This window comes from Macrosteles quadrilineatus, unplaced genomic scaffold (genome assembly GCF_028750875.1).
Source record: "Macrosteles quadrilineatus isolate MER2022 unplaced genomic scaffold, UCM_ALF_1.0 Scaffold_3__2_contigs__length_128488019, whole genome shotgun sequence".
Taxonomy (NCBI): Eukaryota; Metazoa; Arthropoda; class Insecta; order Hemiptera; family Cicadellidae; genus Macrosteles; species Macrosteles quadrilineatus.
In genome coordinates this window covers 48,734,017-48,753,095 of record NW_026542596.1, presented here as the reverse complement: position 1 = coordinate 48,753,095, position 19,079 = coordinate 48,734,017, and the positions used below count along the sequence as shown (strand labels likewise).

Genomic DNA, 19,079 nt, shown 5'->3' with positions numbered 1-19,079 from the left:
CCGTGCCGTGCCGCCCTAGTGCGCGCACCCCCTCTTAAAAATGCCGTCTGTGCCGTACCGCCCGTCCGTGCCGTGCCGCCGTAGTGCGCGCGTAGCTTTATGGATATGTACTTTTAATCAAATTCACAACTTTTTTTTATTTCATACTAAGATATCAACTTTTTAATAAACATTTCACCTCATGTAGCAAAAAAACCTAAGTACCCATTTGAATTAACGTTATTTAAATATTAAACAAATCTGACAATTTAAAGGGAAAATTTTAGTGGAAATTATATTAATAAGTAAACGGGAATTTTGCGTGTTCTGCACATGTAAATTTGCTCTCTGGTATGTAGTAATTTATGTTCCCCTAAATAGTACTTAGGTGTAAATTATTTATTTCCCATAATGCACATAAATTCCCTCTCCCATTGGAACCAATGTAGATTTCTTCAAATCTTTTATAATTGAGCGGAACGAGCGAAGCTCTTATACGTCGACTCTTATGCATTTCGCAATACGCAAACTCCTCCTAGACGGCTGGATCAATCGTTTTCAAATTTTGCATGGGGATAAAGACCATATCGGTGAGTGCCAACATCTATACGGCGTTAAAAAAGTCTCTAAGGAATCCGCCCCACTGGGTCGCAAAGTTTCAATGTTATCCTTATGGAAGCAGTATTTGACACATAAACAAAGCCATATGATCAGCTGTTGACTTTTGAATGCAGTAGATAAAGAAATAGCTGATAGCATTATTCCACAGATATTAGAACAGAAACGGTATGGATCATAAATATAATAAAATGACGACACTAGCTTGAGGTCCGTGACGTAGGAAGTAGTAAAGCTGAGCAGTCTGGAGTGTAAAAATTGTTTACGACGATTAGATTAAGGTATGTGCAGTCCTAAAATTCTATGGGAAGGGAGGAAAACAGGTACGCGACGTAGGAAGTGGTGAAAGAAGTAGTAAAGGCGAGCTGTCCGGAGTGTGGGAACTGTTTATGACGATTAGATTAAGGTATCTGCAATCCAAAAATGCTATTGGAAGGGAAGGAAACAGGTCCGCGACGTAGGAAGTGGTGAAGGAAGTAGTCAAGGCGAGCAGTCCGGACTGTGGGAACTTTGTGACAAATAGATTACGGTATCTGCAATCCTAAAATGCTATTGGAAGGGAAGGAAATAGGTCCGCGACGTAGGAAGTGTTGAAGGAAGTAGTAAAGGTGAGCTATCCCGAGTGTTGGATCTGTTTATGATCAATAGATTGGTATTTGCAATCCAATTATGCTAAGTGAAGGGAGGGAAACAGGTCCGTGACATAGGAAGTGTTGAAGGAAGTAGTAAAGGCGAGCAGTCCGGAATGTGGGAACTTTGTATGACGATTAGATTAAGGTACCTGTAATCCGAAAATGCTATGGGAAGGGAGGGAAACAGGTCCGTGACGTAGGAAGTGTTGGAGGAAGTAGTAAAGGTGAGCTGTCCGGAGAGCTCACCGTATTGCTTTATTGATTGCTTTTAAGTCAATCTATATATTTAATATTGTAAAAAACACAATTTTTTACCGAGTATACTAAGATAATTGGCTGGTTAGTTATGTTTTAGTAGTTATGAAGGTCGCAGATTTGAGAGAATCTCATGTATTTTGTGTTTTTGCTTATATAATCACCATCACATGAAGTCCTCTAATGCAGTTACTGATTTAGCCAAAATGGTTGAATCCGAAACTGTAAGGGTTGATTTCTAGATTATCAATAGCTGGAACTGTAACGCCATATTTGAGAAAAAGCTAATGACCATCCCAGAGGTTTTAAACTTGAAATGTAAATGCGGGCTTCCTAAAAGACCTAAAATGACATCTCTGTGTTATTACTCCCCTTAACTACAAAACAATGTATAGCCAAACTAATTATCCTATTATTTATATCCGCAAAAATGTTGTCTTCTCTACTGTAGGTAAAAATGATTATGAAGCACGAATCGATACATATTTTCGATACATGCAATTGTTTACAATCGAAATTTACAACTGAGTTGACAACAGCTGATATTTACTCCATAGAGGCTAAAAAACGATTTTTACTCCCTAAAGAGTAAAATTGCTACTTAAGACCCGAAACGCGTGCATTAAAAACGACTGTTTTTACTGCAGTATGACAAAAACAATATAATATGAACTGTTGATGACTCCGCTCAATTTTGTGGATGCCTCTGCGAACGCTACCTAGTTTATAATACTCTAGAGGTTTGCATACCTGGAGCACCTCTCCAGATCGCTCTCTAGTATAAGCCAATATAATATGTTTCTTCATTTTGCTATTGGTTGTGAAGGATTATCCGCATGAATTGCACTTGTGAGGTCACTCTAAGGTATGAATCAATGTATGTTGCTCCCTATTTGTTCTTGTTTTGAGGGGTTTTCCACGTGTAGTACACTTATAAGGTTGTTCTACAGAATAAACCAATGTATGTTCATTCATATTGCTTTTGTTTTTAAAGGATTTCCCTCATGTATTGCACTTATAAGGTTGCTCTCTAGTATGAGCCAATGTATGTTGTCTCAATTTGTTATTGGTTGTGAAGGATTTTCCACATGTAGCACACTTAGGCCGCTCCCCAGTATGAACCATTGTATGTTGTTTCAAGTTGTATTTGGAACTAAACGTTTTTCCACATGTATCACACTTAAAAGGTCGCTCCCCAGTATGAACCATTGTATGACGATTTAAGACACTTTTGGCTGCAAAGAATTTTCCGCATGTATCACACTTATAAGGTCGCTCCCCAGTATGAGTGAATGTATGTTCTCTCAATTTGTTATTCTTTGTGAAGGATTTTTCACATGTAGTGCACTTATAAGGTCGCTCTCCAGTATGAATCATTGTATGTTTCTTCAAATTTTTTTTTACACTAAATTTTTTTCCACATGTATCACACTTAAAAGGTTGCTCCCCAGTATGAACCATTGTATGTCGATTTAAGAATCTTTTGGCTGCAAAGCATTTTCCGCATGTATCACACTTATAAGGTAGCTCTCCAGTATGAGCCAATGTATGTTCTCTCAATTTGTATTTGGTTATGAAGGATTTTCCACATGTGTCACACTTATAAGGTCGCTCTCCAGTATGAACCATTGTATGTTTTTTCAAACGAGTTTTGACTGCAAAGCATTTTCCGCATGTATCACACTTATAAGGTAGCTCTCCAGTATGAGCCAATGTATGTAATCTCAATTTGTATTTGGTTATGAAGGATTTTCCACATGTGTCACACTTATAAGGTAGCTCTCCAGTATGAGCCAATGTATGTCGATTTAAGAATCTTTTGGCTGCAAAGCATTTTCCGCATGTATCACACTTATAAGGTAGCTCTCCAGTATGAGCCAATGTATGTTCTCTCAATATGGATTTGGCTATGAAGGATTTCCCACATGTAGTGCACTTATAAGGTCGCTCTCCAGTATGAACCATTTTATGTTTCTTCATATAGCTTTTGTTTGTGAAGGATTTTCCACATATATTGCACTTAAAAGTTAATCGCCTCACCCCAGTATGTTTCAACAAATGTCTCTTTACTTGAGTCACATGCATAAATGTTTTATCACATATCAAACATTTAAAGGAACGTTCACCCGTATGTTCCAATATATGATTCCTCATTTTCCACTGAGATGAAACGAGTATTTTACAAAACGGACACATATAAGGAAGTGTTTTTGTGATCTTAAACATGTTTAGTTTTCACTTTTTAACTTCATGGAACTTATCAAATAATCTTGTGACTAAATAGATTACTCAACTAGTCAGTACAATTTGAATGTCGATTTAAATATTTTTCTTGTTTGTAGGATTTTTTAAAATGTTTATTACTTACATAGGGATCTTATTCAATGTTCAGACATCTCTTGCTGGAATCTTGTTACTGATGTGTAGCATAAATTTTAATGTAATATAAATTCTAGCTAAACACAGCAAATCATTGACTTTCGTCCTTATATGGTTTAATAAGATACCCTTTTCATCCATTGTTCAAAGTAATGATCAATTGTAATCTCATTGTTCAATGAGAGATTGATCATATATGAAGCTTAGCTGAGATGTATTATGTACTTGAGTTCATTTTCCTTATGTCTGGGAAAGTCTATTGCCACTTCTGAAAAAGACCATACTTTATTAGACGTTTACAATTTATAGCACTTTTTTTATCCGTTCATTAAGTTTTATCATTGACTAAACACATCAATGATATTATAAAATATCTTACTATCTTATCTTATCTTACTAATATTATGAATGTGAAAGTTTGTGTGTTTGTTTGTTTGTTTGAAGTTCAATCACACATTAACTACAGGACGGATTGGGCTGAAATTTGGCACATTCCCGATTAACATATAGGCATATTCTTATCTTAAAAATCCTTTCGGGTTCTGCCCCAGTGGCTCTGTAGTTCCCCATGTTAACCTTATGAGTATTCATATTTAAAGGGAATTAAAGCATTGTTTTAACTTAAAAGGTTGGTTCTACGATATGCAAAAGCATTAAAAAGTTATAAGATTTACCAACAGGGTGCTGCACTATATGTTTTTGCATTTATGAAAACAGCTAATTTGAATTAAGCAGCAACAAAAAACTGTGATACGCAATGAGAACTAACTGTCGAAGTAGGATTGTTTACAGTTATGTTTATGTTTTTAATTTTATGAATAATTTGCGATATTTTGCAAATTTTTGATAATTTATTTTTCTTTATTGTTTAGGTGAAGTGGTAGAACATTATGGCTATGGTAGATGTGTAATCTATATATATTATTACTTATTTAATACGCAAGCAGGATTTTTGTGACAATTACTCCTCCGAAACTACTGAACCGATTGACGTGTTTTTGGTGTCATTGGAAAGAGCGTAACGTGAAGTTGTGCAGGAAACTTTCTTTTTAGGGAAATAATTAGAGAGTGAGGCTCTGGGGCCCTTTAAAGTTTCATATTTCTCCATAAGATTAACATGGGAAACAAACATTGTTATGAAACTCCAGCTGTTGTCAGAAATTAAAAGTGAGAAGGAGAACATTTGTTAATTGTAAACAGTCAATAAGTTTACTTATTTAACATTTTGCTACAAACATTTACTTACTTGGTTGAAAAGAATTATTTACTATTTGAATTTGGGTTGGCGTAAATATTGCAATGGAAAAAAGCGAGAGAGCCTGGATAATATGATATACTAAAAAGAATACTGAATTAACACTGGGCTGCATATCTTAGTAATCATTGAATGAGCCGATTTGAAAACTATGGAAACATAGGAAATTCATAGAACACCACCAAGGAGAAGAAACAGACAAATTTTTTTATTTATAATCTTTATTATGGACAACCTAATGCTGCTATGAGTAAGGCTATTTGCAAAAAAACACTAAAAACTAGATCAGCTCTTGAAAAGTGATAAGACATTTACAAGAAATGTTGATTATATTGATCTGTTATATACATCTTGAGTATTTCCATAATCTTTGAGTCTAATCTTTTAAAGTCATCAGAAATTATGACTGTTATTCGTTATAAAAAAACACCTGTAATACTACACCTGCAACAGGGACACTAGTACTATAGAATACTGTAAATTTAAAGAACCATATTTTATCAAACTGTGTCCTCCCTCATTGCAAACACAAAGCTTGAGCATAACTGCAATAAGCATTTTATACTTATATGCCAACTCCGTACGAAGGACGGGTACTCTGCTAGTATAACATAGTTTATACTAGCTCATAAATATCTATACTGCTCCAAAATCAGGGTTGTACACGCCATTCAAAAATATTGTATCTGAATTAGTAGTACTGTATAACATCTTGTATTTTAACTCTTTCTACCCCTTTAAACATTTTTGTCACTTCAAACATTCTTTGCTTATCATGGCATTATTTTTAAGGGTCACCTGCATTTAGATCTAACAAGGATCACAAACTTTTGACAAAACCGTAAGCCGCACACCTATAAATCGCATTTGAATGAAAGACCTTGATGTGAAATTTCCCTGAAAAATATAAGTTTTTCGATAAACCTTCTCTTAAGAAGGGCACATACAAAGAGATGTTTTAGATCGGTGCCTGTTTCATAAAAGTTACAGGTAATACAGGAAAATCCCTGTATTACAAGTAAAAGTTACAAGTTTGTGTTTTATAAAGAGTTTTCCCTGAAAATAATTTACTGGCCATTCTCCTGTATTACAAGTAAATAATACAGGACATCTTCAGTGTAGTGTCTCGTAAAAGAGCAACTCCTGTAATACAGGACCTGTAAATTGGGGAATATTTGAGCAATCTCCAGACCTCCAATAATTTTTACAAGTATCAAGTAGTGATACATTGAAAAGTGAAATTCCCTAAGTAAGGTGACTCACAATGGATGGTACCATAGATTTGTCCATTGTGAGTCATCTTACTAGGGAATTCTTGACTGGGACGGGTGGCGTCGTCCTGTAATCCAGCTACTAGGAGGTCACGAATTGTGGATAATTATAGGGATGCACTGTGGATGCGATGCTACCTGGTGTGGATTAACGTCCGCACTAGTGAGTACTTTGACTATCCGCAGTTCTATCCTAATAATTAGACCAATTCGTTAATTACGAGGAAAAAATATGGTTCGGATTCCACAATAAACTGTAGGTCCCTTAGTTGCCATTAGCTGTATGGGCTATTAACTAACAGCTGTGTCTAAGGAACATGTCGGCCTTAGTCACTAACAAGACTACAAGATCGCGCCACTCATCCTTCACTCATATTTGGGTTAAAATACGCACATAGTGGCGTCCCCATCTTAAATAATAGATAATTGATAATTGAATTTCACTTTCCTATCCAGTACCGGTAATTATAGTGAAGAGGACGATATTGTTATTATTCGGAGGCCAAGACATTTTAAGGAAAGAATTATAAAATACCCCTGCCGCAGCAAACCTGTGGACTAAGCGAATTTCAATCTGTTTGATTACATTTTTACTCAAATATTTCCATAAATAAGACATATTTTATTCCCAACTTAAATACAATTTATGAATTTAAATACATCAATTTAAATAACATTAAATTTAACAAGTGCTTAGGTTTGCTACTACAGGGAAGGTAAACAGTTTTTTTTTACCATATGTCAATACGATAATAAATAAATTTGCTAAATTTCATCAATATATATCCATAAACAAGTAAACTACAAAAGTTTTCATTTTCTCCATAAGAATAACATGGGAATTTTAAATTACACTATTTTTTAATTTTATCCGTGATTGTTAGGCATACAACACTGCTTCAATATAATAAATTATTTATTTTTTAAGCTCTAAAAAATGGGGAAACCCCATAAAACCCCCCATAAACTCCCGTTCCCATGGTCCGATTATGCTGGTTCGCGAACTCGTTCGAATAAACGTCGGTTTACACGTTTGTACCGAATTTCATCAAAATCGGATCATTTTTGCTCGAGTTATCGCACTAACGGACCTATATATATATATATATATATATACATATACATATATAAATAAATTTGAACGGATAATGTTTTTGGCCTCTAGGGACCTCAAAAAAAAAAAAAATTCAATCAGTCCCGGGTCCAGGCTTACCATGAGTAGGCCTACTACGGTAATAGCTTATTCCCTACATGGAAAATTCGCTAAAAGAAAAACAATTTTTTATAGGTCTAATAAACATTGTTGTACAATCAAGGAAAAACGGTATACAGTATTAAAAATCCTAGCCAGTGCTTGTTTATGCTATATTTTGATTAAATTTGGCAAATGTATTTATTTCATCCTATATTCTATATTATTAATTTTAAAAAAACACTTTTCCATTTCACGCAGCATCAAACCCAAGTCCTCATTGTACTCTAATGTTACTTGAATAGAGATTAAATATGACTTGTTTATGGAAATATTTTAATGTCCAATCACACTAGTTGAAATTTCTATAATCAATACGGTTTGCTGCGAACGGTGGATTTTTCTGTACATTAAGCCATAACTGAATTTTAGAACAACTCACTCACAATCAAAGGCAGTTACATAAAAATTCTTATTAAGAACCATACATATACCAAAACCATATTTAAAAATACCCCCGCCGCAGCAAACCTGCCGACTAAGCGAATTTCCATTTGTCTGAATTGATTTTCAGTTAAATATATTTTAATAACATTAAGTTTAACGAGTACCTAGGTTTGCTGCTACAAGGAAACTAATAAAGTGTGTTTTTGAGTAAAATATTGATAGCTTAGTACAAAATAAATAAATTTGCCAAGTTTGATCAAAATATATTCATAAACAAGCAAACTACAACATTTGACAATATTCTTCATAAGAATAACATGGGAATTTTAAATTTACAATTTTTTTAATTTTCTCCGATACTAATAATCGAACAAGAATACTTTTATATACTAAATTATTTGTTTTTTTCAGCTCTTTAAAAAGGTCTGAAGAGAAATCGGGAAATTTTGTGTTTTGAGGGTCAAAAGTGAGAAAAACCAATTTTTACCCCATAAAACCCCCCGTAAAGCCCCGTTCCCATGGTCCGATCGTGCTGGTTCGCGAACTCATTCAAGTTTATCCCACTTTACACCTTTAAACCAAATTTCATCAAAATCGGACAAAAATTACTCAAGTTATCGCATTCACGGACGTATATATATATATATAAGTCTATATATATATACATGTATAAAAATTTGAACGAATGGTGTTTTTGGCCTCTGGGGACATCAAAATGAAAAAGTAAATCGGTCCCGGGTCTAGGTCTTACCATGCCACCTACGGTAATAGCTACTTCCCTATAGGGAAATTCGCTAATACCAGTAACAGCTGTGTGTTAAAATACAGGAACTTATGATACAGGTAAATATTACAGGGGATTTTACAAGACTAAAATTATTTTTTCCTACAGTCACCCGACAAAGTTGGCTTCCTTGTACTGTTTATAGTACAGAAAGCTGCTAATTGCTGCATATTTATACTTTGCCGTATGGTTTATACTTTTCCGTACGGTTTATACTTTGCCGCACATCAGGATTCCAACGAAACAACACAAAACAGCGTGGTTCTATTATGCACGTAATCCGTGTACGCTTGGAAATAGGTTGGCAACACTTAAAGATAATAATACTATGAGCAGCTGATTGACTATTATGACTACGATTTAACCTGTCATTTCGTGTTTATAGTTTCGGTATTTCTGAACTTTCTGGACTTTTCTTATAAACGTTTTTAAAACATTCCTACGATCTTAATAAACAAGAAAATACATTTAAAGCGTTTTTTTTTTTAGGCGCGGAAACCACTTCAAATTACAAAAACATACGGAACTATATCATATTCTTAAAACGCGGAGCACATTTCTTGCCGAGGAAAAATAGCGGAGTGATACGGACCGCGCGTACTACTTTCTCTAGGGCACCTATTTGTGTTGCCAGCTGAACCTAAAAACGTGTTGTATAGTGTTTGAAAGACTAATTATTTATATACTTTATAGTGACTGTAGGAAAAATATAATGTGTAACACGAGTGAAAAAGGCCTTTGCTGCACTCGAGATCATTCCGCACTCGCCTGCGGCTTGTGCGTAAACATTGCTTTCGTGTGCAGCAAAGTGCCACTTTCACCACTAGTTACACAAATAACTATTGTGAAACCTAATTTTACAGGATATTGTAAATTACAATTTTCAGGCACTGTATTACAGGGGTTTTATGAAACTGGCACCAGATTTAAAATATAGAATAAAAGAGTCAGCTGTTGTATTTGATTTTATTTATAAAGCCCTCTATATTTGGTTGTTTTACTTTTCCCCTTCTGTTTATTCTCAGTACTGGGGGACCGAGGCTTGTTCGGATGTGGTTAATTGGGCTTAGTAGTTAAAACAATAACATAACCATTTATTTGATAATTTTTTTTTAACAAGTATTTATTTACAATCTATTCTATACTAGAACAATAAGTAAATTTAATAACCATTTTAACATGGGTTAGTTACACTCCATCAAGTGCACTAACATACAAAAACTTTTAAAAAGTTTAACTAAAAACGATTTGGAAGGTCTATTGGATTAAATCTTTTGAGCCTATATGTAGCTTCACTATTATCGAGGAGGTTAACTGCCAGGAAATTTGGATGGCTTTCTAATTTTCGTTGATGTTTTTCTCTTTATTTTTTTATTTCTTCTCTAACATATGGTAAATTTGTATCTTGATGAATTACTTTATTTGTGACAAACCAAGGTGCTTGTAAATTTTTTTTTTACTATTTCTATGTTTGAGTTGGAAGTGGTTCCCCAGAGTTGGGTACTGTAGGTCCAAATAGGTTTCAATATAATTTTGTATAAAAGTAATTTATTTTCAACAGATAATTTTGAACTTCGACCAATGAGCCAATTCAGTTTGTTTGTTTTTAAATTAAAATGAAGTCGTTTGTTCCAAATATGTGAATGCCACGTAAGCCGTCTGTCGAGATGCATACCAAGGTACTTAACTTCGTTGGATTGTGGAAGCATGACATTATTCAATGTTACTGGGGGACAAGTTCTTGTAGACATAGTAAATGTAACTTGAACAGATTTTGTTTCATTTACTTTAATTTTCCAATTCTGTAGCCACTGAGACAAATCGTCTAATGCAGCCTGAAGGTTTGATGATGCCAGAATAGGATCCTGATTAGATGATAAAAAAACAGTGTCGTCTGCAAATGTTGCAACCGTAATACCCTGAGTATTTGGAAGGTCATAAGTGAACAAAATATAAAAAATAGGTCCAAGAACACTGCCTTGTGGTACACCTGATTCAATTTCATGCATATCTGTAACTATATCTTGATATTTAATTTGAAAAAAGCATTTGGACAAATACGATTTCAACACTCCATAGTATGTATGGGGCAGCACAGTTTTAATTTTGAACAATAATCCTGTGTGCCAGACTTTATCAAACGCCTGGGCTACGAACAAAAAAGCAGATGAACAAAAACGTTTATTTTCAATATCTTCCTTGATTACATTCACTATTCTATGCACTTGCTCAATGGTGGAATGCCTTCGGCGGAATCCAAACTGATGGGAAGGCAACAATTCTTTTTCATCAATTATAATTTGGAGTCTTTTTGAAAAAGGTTTTTCAAAAGCTTTAGAAACCACAGGAAGAAGAGATATAGGCCGATACGAGGATGCTTGATTTACAGGTTTACCTGGTTTCGGAATAACAACAATTTGTGAAACCTTCCACTGTATTGGGAAGTATTCAAGTCGTAAAACTGCATTGAAAAGTACTGTAAGGAAAACTATTCCTTTTTTAAGAAGCTCTTTCAACACTTAACCTGTTATCAGATCATAACCGGGGGCTTTTTTGCCGTTTAAATCGTCTTTTATTACCGTACTTTAGCTACTTCAGATGGTGTGAACAATTTTATTGGTAAATCAAGTTGATTTGGAGAATTGAGGAATTCCAAAATTTCTTGTTCAACATTTGAATTAATATTATATGGCTTGAACACTTCCTTGAAGTATGAAGCTGCTTTCTCAATGTTGTTTTTGGCCCAAGAACCGTCTTCTTTTAGAATAGGTGAAATGCAAATTTGTGGACGTTTTAAGTTTTTTGTAACTTTCCAAAGCTGAAGTAGTCACTAGTTTCAGATGGAGAAAGGTTTGATGTGAAATCTGTCATTGTTTAATTTAAACAGTAACCTTTTTAGTTATTGAGTGGCCCTGTTTGGATTTATTTTATCCGTCTGGTCTCTAGAGTTTTGCCATATTCTACGGAGTCGGCGTTTTTCGGCAATTTTCCTATTAATTTCAATTGGATAGCTTATTCCTGATTTTAAATTATGTTTATTCTGGTCTGGAGTTGCTCTCCAAGCGGAGTCTTGAATTGTTTTGTTGAAATGTTCAACAGCAAGATTCAAATCTTCTTCGCTCTTCAAACACACAGAAATCTTTAAATTTTGATCCACTAATTCACAAAAAAAATTACAATCTGTATTTTTGTTGCATAAATGTGGTGGAATAGGTTTGAATATAACATTTGAAGCGATCGTTAAAATTACAGGTGAGTGGTCTGAGGAGAGGTCCAGAGATTGCTCGATTGTCACACAATCTCGGGATACACCTTTTGTAACAAAAAAATCAAGAAGGTCTGGTATTTTTTGACGATCAGAGGGCCAATATGTCGGTTCACCTGTCGATAGAGTATCAAGGTTCCTTTCTTGGATTGACTGCAATAGTTGTCGACCCCTAGGAGTTGAATTTACAGCCTAAAGTGCAGAAGAAATCATTAAACTGTTGATGTGTAATGTTGTGTCTAGGTGGGCAGTAAATAGAACTTATAGTAAGTGGGCCTGTCTCAAACTCCACTACAACAGATGAACTTTGGATGAAATCGAACTGATATTTTGGCAATTCATGGTGCTTGCTATGACTTTAAATCAAGATAGCACAACCTCCATGAGCTCTATTGCTAGGATGGTTAGTGTTGTATAGACTGCCGTTGCCGTTCAATAAAAATGAAAATGAAAATGAAAATGAGACTGAAATTTGGAATTTTACAAAAATTTAAAAATCAGTAAAGTGAGTTTCAGAAATAAGAATAGTGTCCAACTTATGTTTAGCAATGAACAGTTTTAATTCTTGGCATCGCTGTGCCAAGCCGTTAGCATTCCACAAGGCTATCTTCAAGGTTTTCACCATTAATTGAGCTTTTTAAGAACAGTTGTAAGTAGGTCAAGTAAGGAACCTATTTTTTGAGATTGTTGCATAAACAGTTTTTCAAACCGATCAAAGAATAAAGTTATTGTATTTGTTAACTTTTCTGTGGATGCATCACTAGAAGCATTACTTGGCGTGCGTGCATTCACATTATCATAACTTGTGCTGGGTTTAGTTTTGTTACTTACTCGTGAGTTGCTAACTGCCTCTGCATACGAAACATCAGGACGTGTTAGATTGTCAGAAGAAGCAGAATTTGATGAACTTCAGCTTGTTTTGGTACGGTAGTTCTTCCTCGAGCCTGGGGATATGTTCGACTCTGGATATTTTTGAAGACCATGCATCCCCTGTAATTGGCTGGATGACCTCCTCCACACAAGGCGCATATTGCAGGAGTAGAATTGTCTTTAGTGCATTTGATTGTATCGTGTTCTTTTCCACATTTAACACATCTAAATGGATGCCTACAGTAGGTTTTTGTGTGACCATATTGTTGACATCTTTTACATTGAACAATTTCCCTTTTCCTATAAGGGGGTTCAAAAGTTATCTTAGCATGTAACAAATACTGGATATTGAAGATGTCTTTGTTATTTTAACTCGGCTCTAATTTGAGAAAACATTTTTATTACAAACCATAAAAACAGACTGGGACGTTTGTTAATATAGATAGTTCGTTAATATCAAGGCAAATATGTGGATCCTATTTGACTATAAACTGTAGGTCCCTTTAACTGTATGAGCTATTCATTAACAGCTGTGTCTAAGGAATATGTCGGTCTTAGTCACTAAAAAACTACAACATCGCGCCTTTCATCCTACACTCATCTCCATTCATACTTGGCAATACATACATTGTATGGTCGCCATTTCAATGAAAAAGTATTTTTTTTAAGTATTTGGTTGCTGATATGATAACAATTTGTAATGTAAAAGTATGCAATTAAACAAAATGAAGATACGCTTTTATGATGAATAAGAATAAGAATAAGAAATATTTATTTCCATTGATCTTTATAAAAGAAATAGGACACGTCATTGTTATACATAGTTACAAGGTGATTCAGTGTTTACAGTACAAAATATCTAAATTTAAATAGCCACTTACATGAAAATAAAAGCTTTATTTCAACTTACTCTTCAAAATCTAATATTTATTTCACAACTTCAATTTTCAATAATAAATCATCAATTTTGTAAAAGAGATTTTTAACAATCCAGTCATACAGTTTATTTTTAAAAATACTGTAAGAAACTAATTTTGCTTCTTCAGGCAGCTTATTAAAAAACATTATACAATTTAATTTATGTGAATGTTTGGTTTTTGCCAATCTGTGCTGCAATATATCTATTTTATCCCTACCTCTTGTATAGTGATTGTGTACGTCTTTTCGGAAAGAGAATTGATCTAAGTTTGACTTTGTATATATTAGAATTTGGAATATATAAAGATTTACTATGGTTGGTATCCTGAAATTAATGAAAAGAGGTTTACAATGTGTATCTGAGCATTCTCCAGCAATGCTTCGAATCGCCTTTTTGTGGAGTAAAAGGATGTCATTAATATGTGGAGAGTGGCCCCACAAAATAAGACCATATAGTATGTGTGATTGAAAGAGTCCAAAATACGCCAATCTTAAATATTCTTGACCAACAAAATCCTTAAGTTTCCACAGCAAGCACCTCACTCTTGAAATTTTGTTACAAACAGATTTTATGTGTGATGACCATAATTTAATTTTGAATCCAAATTAAATCCTTAAAGTTTAACTGATTCAAATTTTACCTCTGTTTTAAGACTGATTGTTATATATTGTGATTTATCAGAATTACAAGATAGTCTGTCTGCAGAAAACCAATCATATGCTCTATGTTCAGCCTCTTGACTAATTAAGCGCAGGGTTGTTAAATTAGAATGGTTAGCGATTAAAGTTGTATCATCCGCATATATAACAGATTGTGTATTCATATTTATAGGAAGATCATTAATGTAGACGTTAAAGAAAAATGGCCCTAGTACAGAGCCCTGAGGAACACCGGTTTCAACTTTTTCAGTTTTAGAACATTTATTTTGAATTGATACCAATTGAAGTCTATTACATAAATACAAAGAAATTAGAAGCATGGCATAATTAGTGATGCCATAAAAACGTAGTTTGTTAGTTAGGATATCGAAAGGAACCGTGTCAAAAGCTTTACTTAAATCACATAAAACTAATGACACAGATTCTTTCTTTTCTAAAGTTTTGAGAGAATGGTCAACTAAAGTGAGAATTGCTGAGGTTGTGGATTTACCTCAACGAAACCCGAATTGGGAGTTTGACAATAGGTTATTTGTTTCAAAGTAATTATTTAATTGATTATATATTACTGCTTCAAATATTTTGGAAAAAATAGGAACAGAAATAGGCCGATAATTTTGAACCATTTTTTTATCACCTTTTTTGAATATTGGGATTACTTTTGATATTTTGAGGGATGGAGAAAAATATCCCTCCCTTATACAGGTATTCAATATAAAAGCAAGAGGGTAGCTAATAAAACCTATAGTCTTTTTCAAAATATTATTAGAAATCCAATAATAATCCATTGATTTAGAATTTGTTAATTTAGCAACAACTTTAATTATATCCGATGATGAGACCTCTGACCAAGAAAATGTTGTATTTGTTGGGTTGTTTCCTAAAAAATCTTCTGCTTTGTAAGGGCTTTGCGGTATTACTTGAAAGCCACAAAAAAACTAAAAAACTCTAGCAGTAATGATGTTTATCTTATGTCTAATAGTTTGCTTAAACAGATAATTGGTAATCTAGCTGAACCTCTATCTTACTGCTTTAATCTCTGTCTCCTTGAAGGCGTCTTTCCAGATGAATTAAAGGTCACCAGACCAGAGTCTGTCCCATTTTTAAAAAAGGTAAAAAAGACATTCCAGAAAGTTATCGCCCAATATCAATCATTCCTGTAGTATCAAAATTGTTTGAAATCATGGTCTTTGATCAGCTGAATTCTTTTTTTGAAAGAAACAACTTTTTAAGTGTTTCGCAATTTGGATTTAGAAAGGGCAAGTGTACATCAGACGCAATAGATAAATTGATTAATGAGAATGGTCTTTGAGAGGAAGTCACTTGCTCAGGCAACTTTCTGCGACCTGAGTAGGGCTTTTGATTGTGTGGACCATGATGACCTGATAATGAAATTAAGTTTTTACGGTATCAACAGAACTCCACTTTCTTTTTTCAAGTCATACTTAAACAATAGAATACAAAAAGTCAATATTGATGGAGAATGGTCCCAAGAATTAAAAATAAAATATGGCGTACCTCAGGGGTCTGTTGTAGGTCCTCTGTTATTTTTAATTTGTATTAACGACCTCCCAGCATGTATAACTAGTAAAACTTATTTGTATGCAGATGACACAACATTTTTAAATATTAATCCTGATCTTAAACAACTTCAAGAGTTAGCTCAAAACTCAATTAATGAAGCTTCTATCTGATTTGAATCTAATGGCTTTCTCTTAAATAAAGATAAAACTCAAAAAATTGTTTTTCGCCTTAGACCGTGCGAATTAAATATGTTGGATGGCTATGTAGTCAACATGAAATTTCTTGGTATTTATCTGGATAAAGACTCTTTCCTGGAGACCTCATATTGATTACATAAGTTCTAAGCTTTCAAGGGTAATTTGTCTTATGACAAAACTAATAGGCCTACATTGTATAGATCAAAATTATATTAAAACAGCCTACTTTGCTTATTTTCAATCCATTTTTAGATACAATATTATATTTTACGGCAATTGCAGTAGGATAGAGGAAATTTTAGTCTTACAAAAGAAGTTGGTTAGAATTATATATCCTATGAACCCCAACAGGAACACTGTAAACCCCTGTTCATTCAGCTACAAATTCCAACAGTGATTAACATTTATTTATTTGACTCTGTATCATATGTTCTAAAAAATCCCAACTTAATCAAACAAATTTCTCATGTTCATTATTCAAGGAATAAAAGCGTTGCTACCATCGATTTTTTCAGACTGTCTAAAACTCTTAAAAGCCATATTGTAATCTCACTAAAAATATACAACAAGCTAATACATTTAATACGAAAATATCCTGAAAATACTTTTAAAACAAAATTCTACAGATGGCTTTTGAACAACCCATTCTATTCTCTACATGAATTTTTTGAAATGTCTGGTATTAATTTTTAAGTAGAGTTAGCGAATTGACCAAATTACTGTTGGACTTTGTTGGTTATGCGGTTTAATCACTTTCATTATTTTCAATGCCACAAATTTTTCGTAAGAATAAGATTACCTATTCAATTGTAATATTTAAAATGTGTATTGTAAGATGTCTCATTTTATGTAGTTAGCTATATTTTATCTTACTGTATTTATTAACTGACTATGCTATAAACCTTAGCAGTTGTATGACTTTGTCAATAATTTGTGAAAATTCTAAGGACAATAAACACATTTCATTCCAATTTGTTATTGGTTGTGAAGGATTTTCCACATGTAACACACTTCTAAGGCCGCTCCCCAGTATGAACCATTGTATGTTGTTTCAAGTTTGATTTGGCACTAAATTTTTTTCCACATGTATCACACTTAAAAGGTCGATCCCCAGTATGAACCATTGTATGTCGATTTAAGAATCTTTTGGCTGCAAAGCATTTTCCGCATGTATCACACTTATAAGGTCGCTCTCCAGTATGAACCATTGTATGTTTTTTCAAATTGGATTTGGCACTAAATTTTTTTCCACATGTATCACACTTAAAAGGTTGCTCCCCAGTATGAACCATTGTATGTCGATTTAAGAATCTTTTGACTGCAAAGCATTTTCCGCATGTATCACACTTATAAGGTAGCTCTCCAGTATGAGCCAATGTATGTTCTCTCAATTTGTATTTGGTTATGAATGATTTTCCACATGTATCACACTTGTAAGGTCGCTCTCCAGTATGAACCATTGTATGTTTTTTCAAATTGGTTTTGGCACTACATTTTTTTCCACATGTATCACACTTAAAAGGTTGCTCCCCAGTATGAACCATTGTATGTCGATTTAAGAATCTTTTGGCTGCAAAGCATTTTCCGCATGTATCACACTTATAAGGTAGCTCTCCAGTATGAGCCAATGTATGTTCTCTCAATTTGTATTTGGTTATGAAGGATTTTCCACATGTATCACATTTGTAAGCTACAACAACCTATTTTTAAATTTTCACTAGCTGTACCCGGGGGCTTTGCCCAGTTTTACTTCAAAAGTGAGCATGTTTGCATGGCTCAATCACGTCCTGGTTGAAGTTCGTTCGCTACGCTCACTTGCCTTCAGGTTAGCTCGTTCGCTACGCTAACTCGCCTCCAGGTTGAAGTTCCTTCGCTACGCTCACTCAGCTGTACCCGTGGGCTTTGCCCCGTTTTACTTCATAAGTGAGCTCGTTTGCATGGCTCAATCACGTCCTGGTTGAAGTTCGTTCGCTACGCTCACTCACCTTTGGGTTGGAGCTCGTTCGCTGTGCTCACTTGCCTTCAGGTTAGGTTAGCTCGTTCGCTACGCTAACTCGCCTCCAGGTTGAAGTTCGTTCGCTAACGCTCACTCGCCTTTTGGTTGAAAATTAGCTGTTGTCATAAATTAAAAAAAAATAATATTGCTGCACCCTGTTGGTAATCCTTGTAAGTTTTTAATGCTTTTGCATATCATAGAACCAATTTTTTAGTTGAAACAGCTGACTAAATTCTTTAATTCCTTTTTAATATGAATACTCATAAGGTTAACATGGGGAACTTTGAGATAAGAATGCCTATATGTTAATCGGGAATGTGCCAAAATTCCAAATTGTTTTTGTTAATATCATCGTGCCAAATTTCAGCAAAATCCGTCCAGTGGTTAATGCGTTTACTTGTCACAAACATACATTCATACATCCAAACATTCTCATTTATAATATTAGTAGGATTTTCAAGGTACAGGTGTTTTGATATTTACAAATAAAGTACGGTACTCACTTCCCAGTATCTAGAAAAGCACATGTTTTGTAGCTTTTATTTAACTGTATTGAATATTATTATTGACACTGCACCAGGAAAGTTAGAGTAAAATATCAAAGTCTTTTAATTATAAAAGTTGAAAACTCTAAGATATTTTATTCATTAATACTCAAATAAAATCAACATTATTGGTCACTTTGGTTAAAAAATTAACTTCCCTGAGAAAACATTAGAAACAAACTGATATCTCCATGGCAACTACATCTTATCTTATCTAGAGGCAACTACAGACTACAAAGTTCATGTCAGTTATCTGAGTTGAACTCAAAACACTGACAACAATCGGTTATAGCTT

At 34.1% G+C, this 19,079-nt stretch overlaps 2 protein-coding genes across 2 annotated transcripts; both read right to left on the bottom strand.

Moving 5' to 3' along the window:
• Positions 1 to 184: 184 nt before the first annotated feature.
• On the bottom strand, positions 185 to 18,834 carry LOC128990198 (zinc finger protein 665-like). Its single transcript, XM_054412486.1, has 2 exons — positions 18,743 to 18,834; positions 185 to 4,131 (listed from the first exon to the last, which is right to left on the bottom strand). The coding sequence occupies exon 2, from the start codon at positions 3,708 to 3,710 to the stop codon at positions 2,487 to 2,489; it is 1,224 nt and encodes a 407-aa protein (XP_054268461.1). The 5' UTR covers positions 3,711 to 4,131; positions 18,743 to 18,834; the 3' UTR covers positions 185 to 2,486.
• On the bottom strand, positions 11,539 to 17,535 carry LOC128989184 (zinc finger protein-like). Its single transcript, XM_054411055.1, has 2 exons — positions 17,421 to 17,535; positions 11,539 to 11,642 (listed from the first exon to the last, which is right to left on the bottom strand). The coding sequence occupies exons 1-2, from the start codon at positions 17,533 to 17,535 to the stop codon at positions 11,539 to 11,541; spliced, it is 219 nt and encodes a 72-aa protein (XP_054267030.1).
• Positions 18,835 to 19,079: the final 245 nt, after the last annotated feature.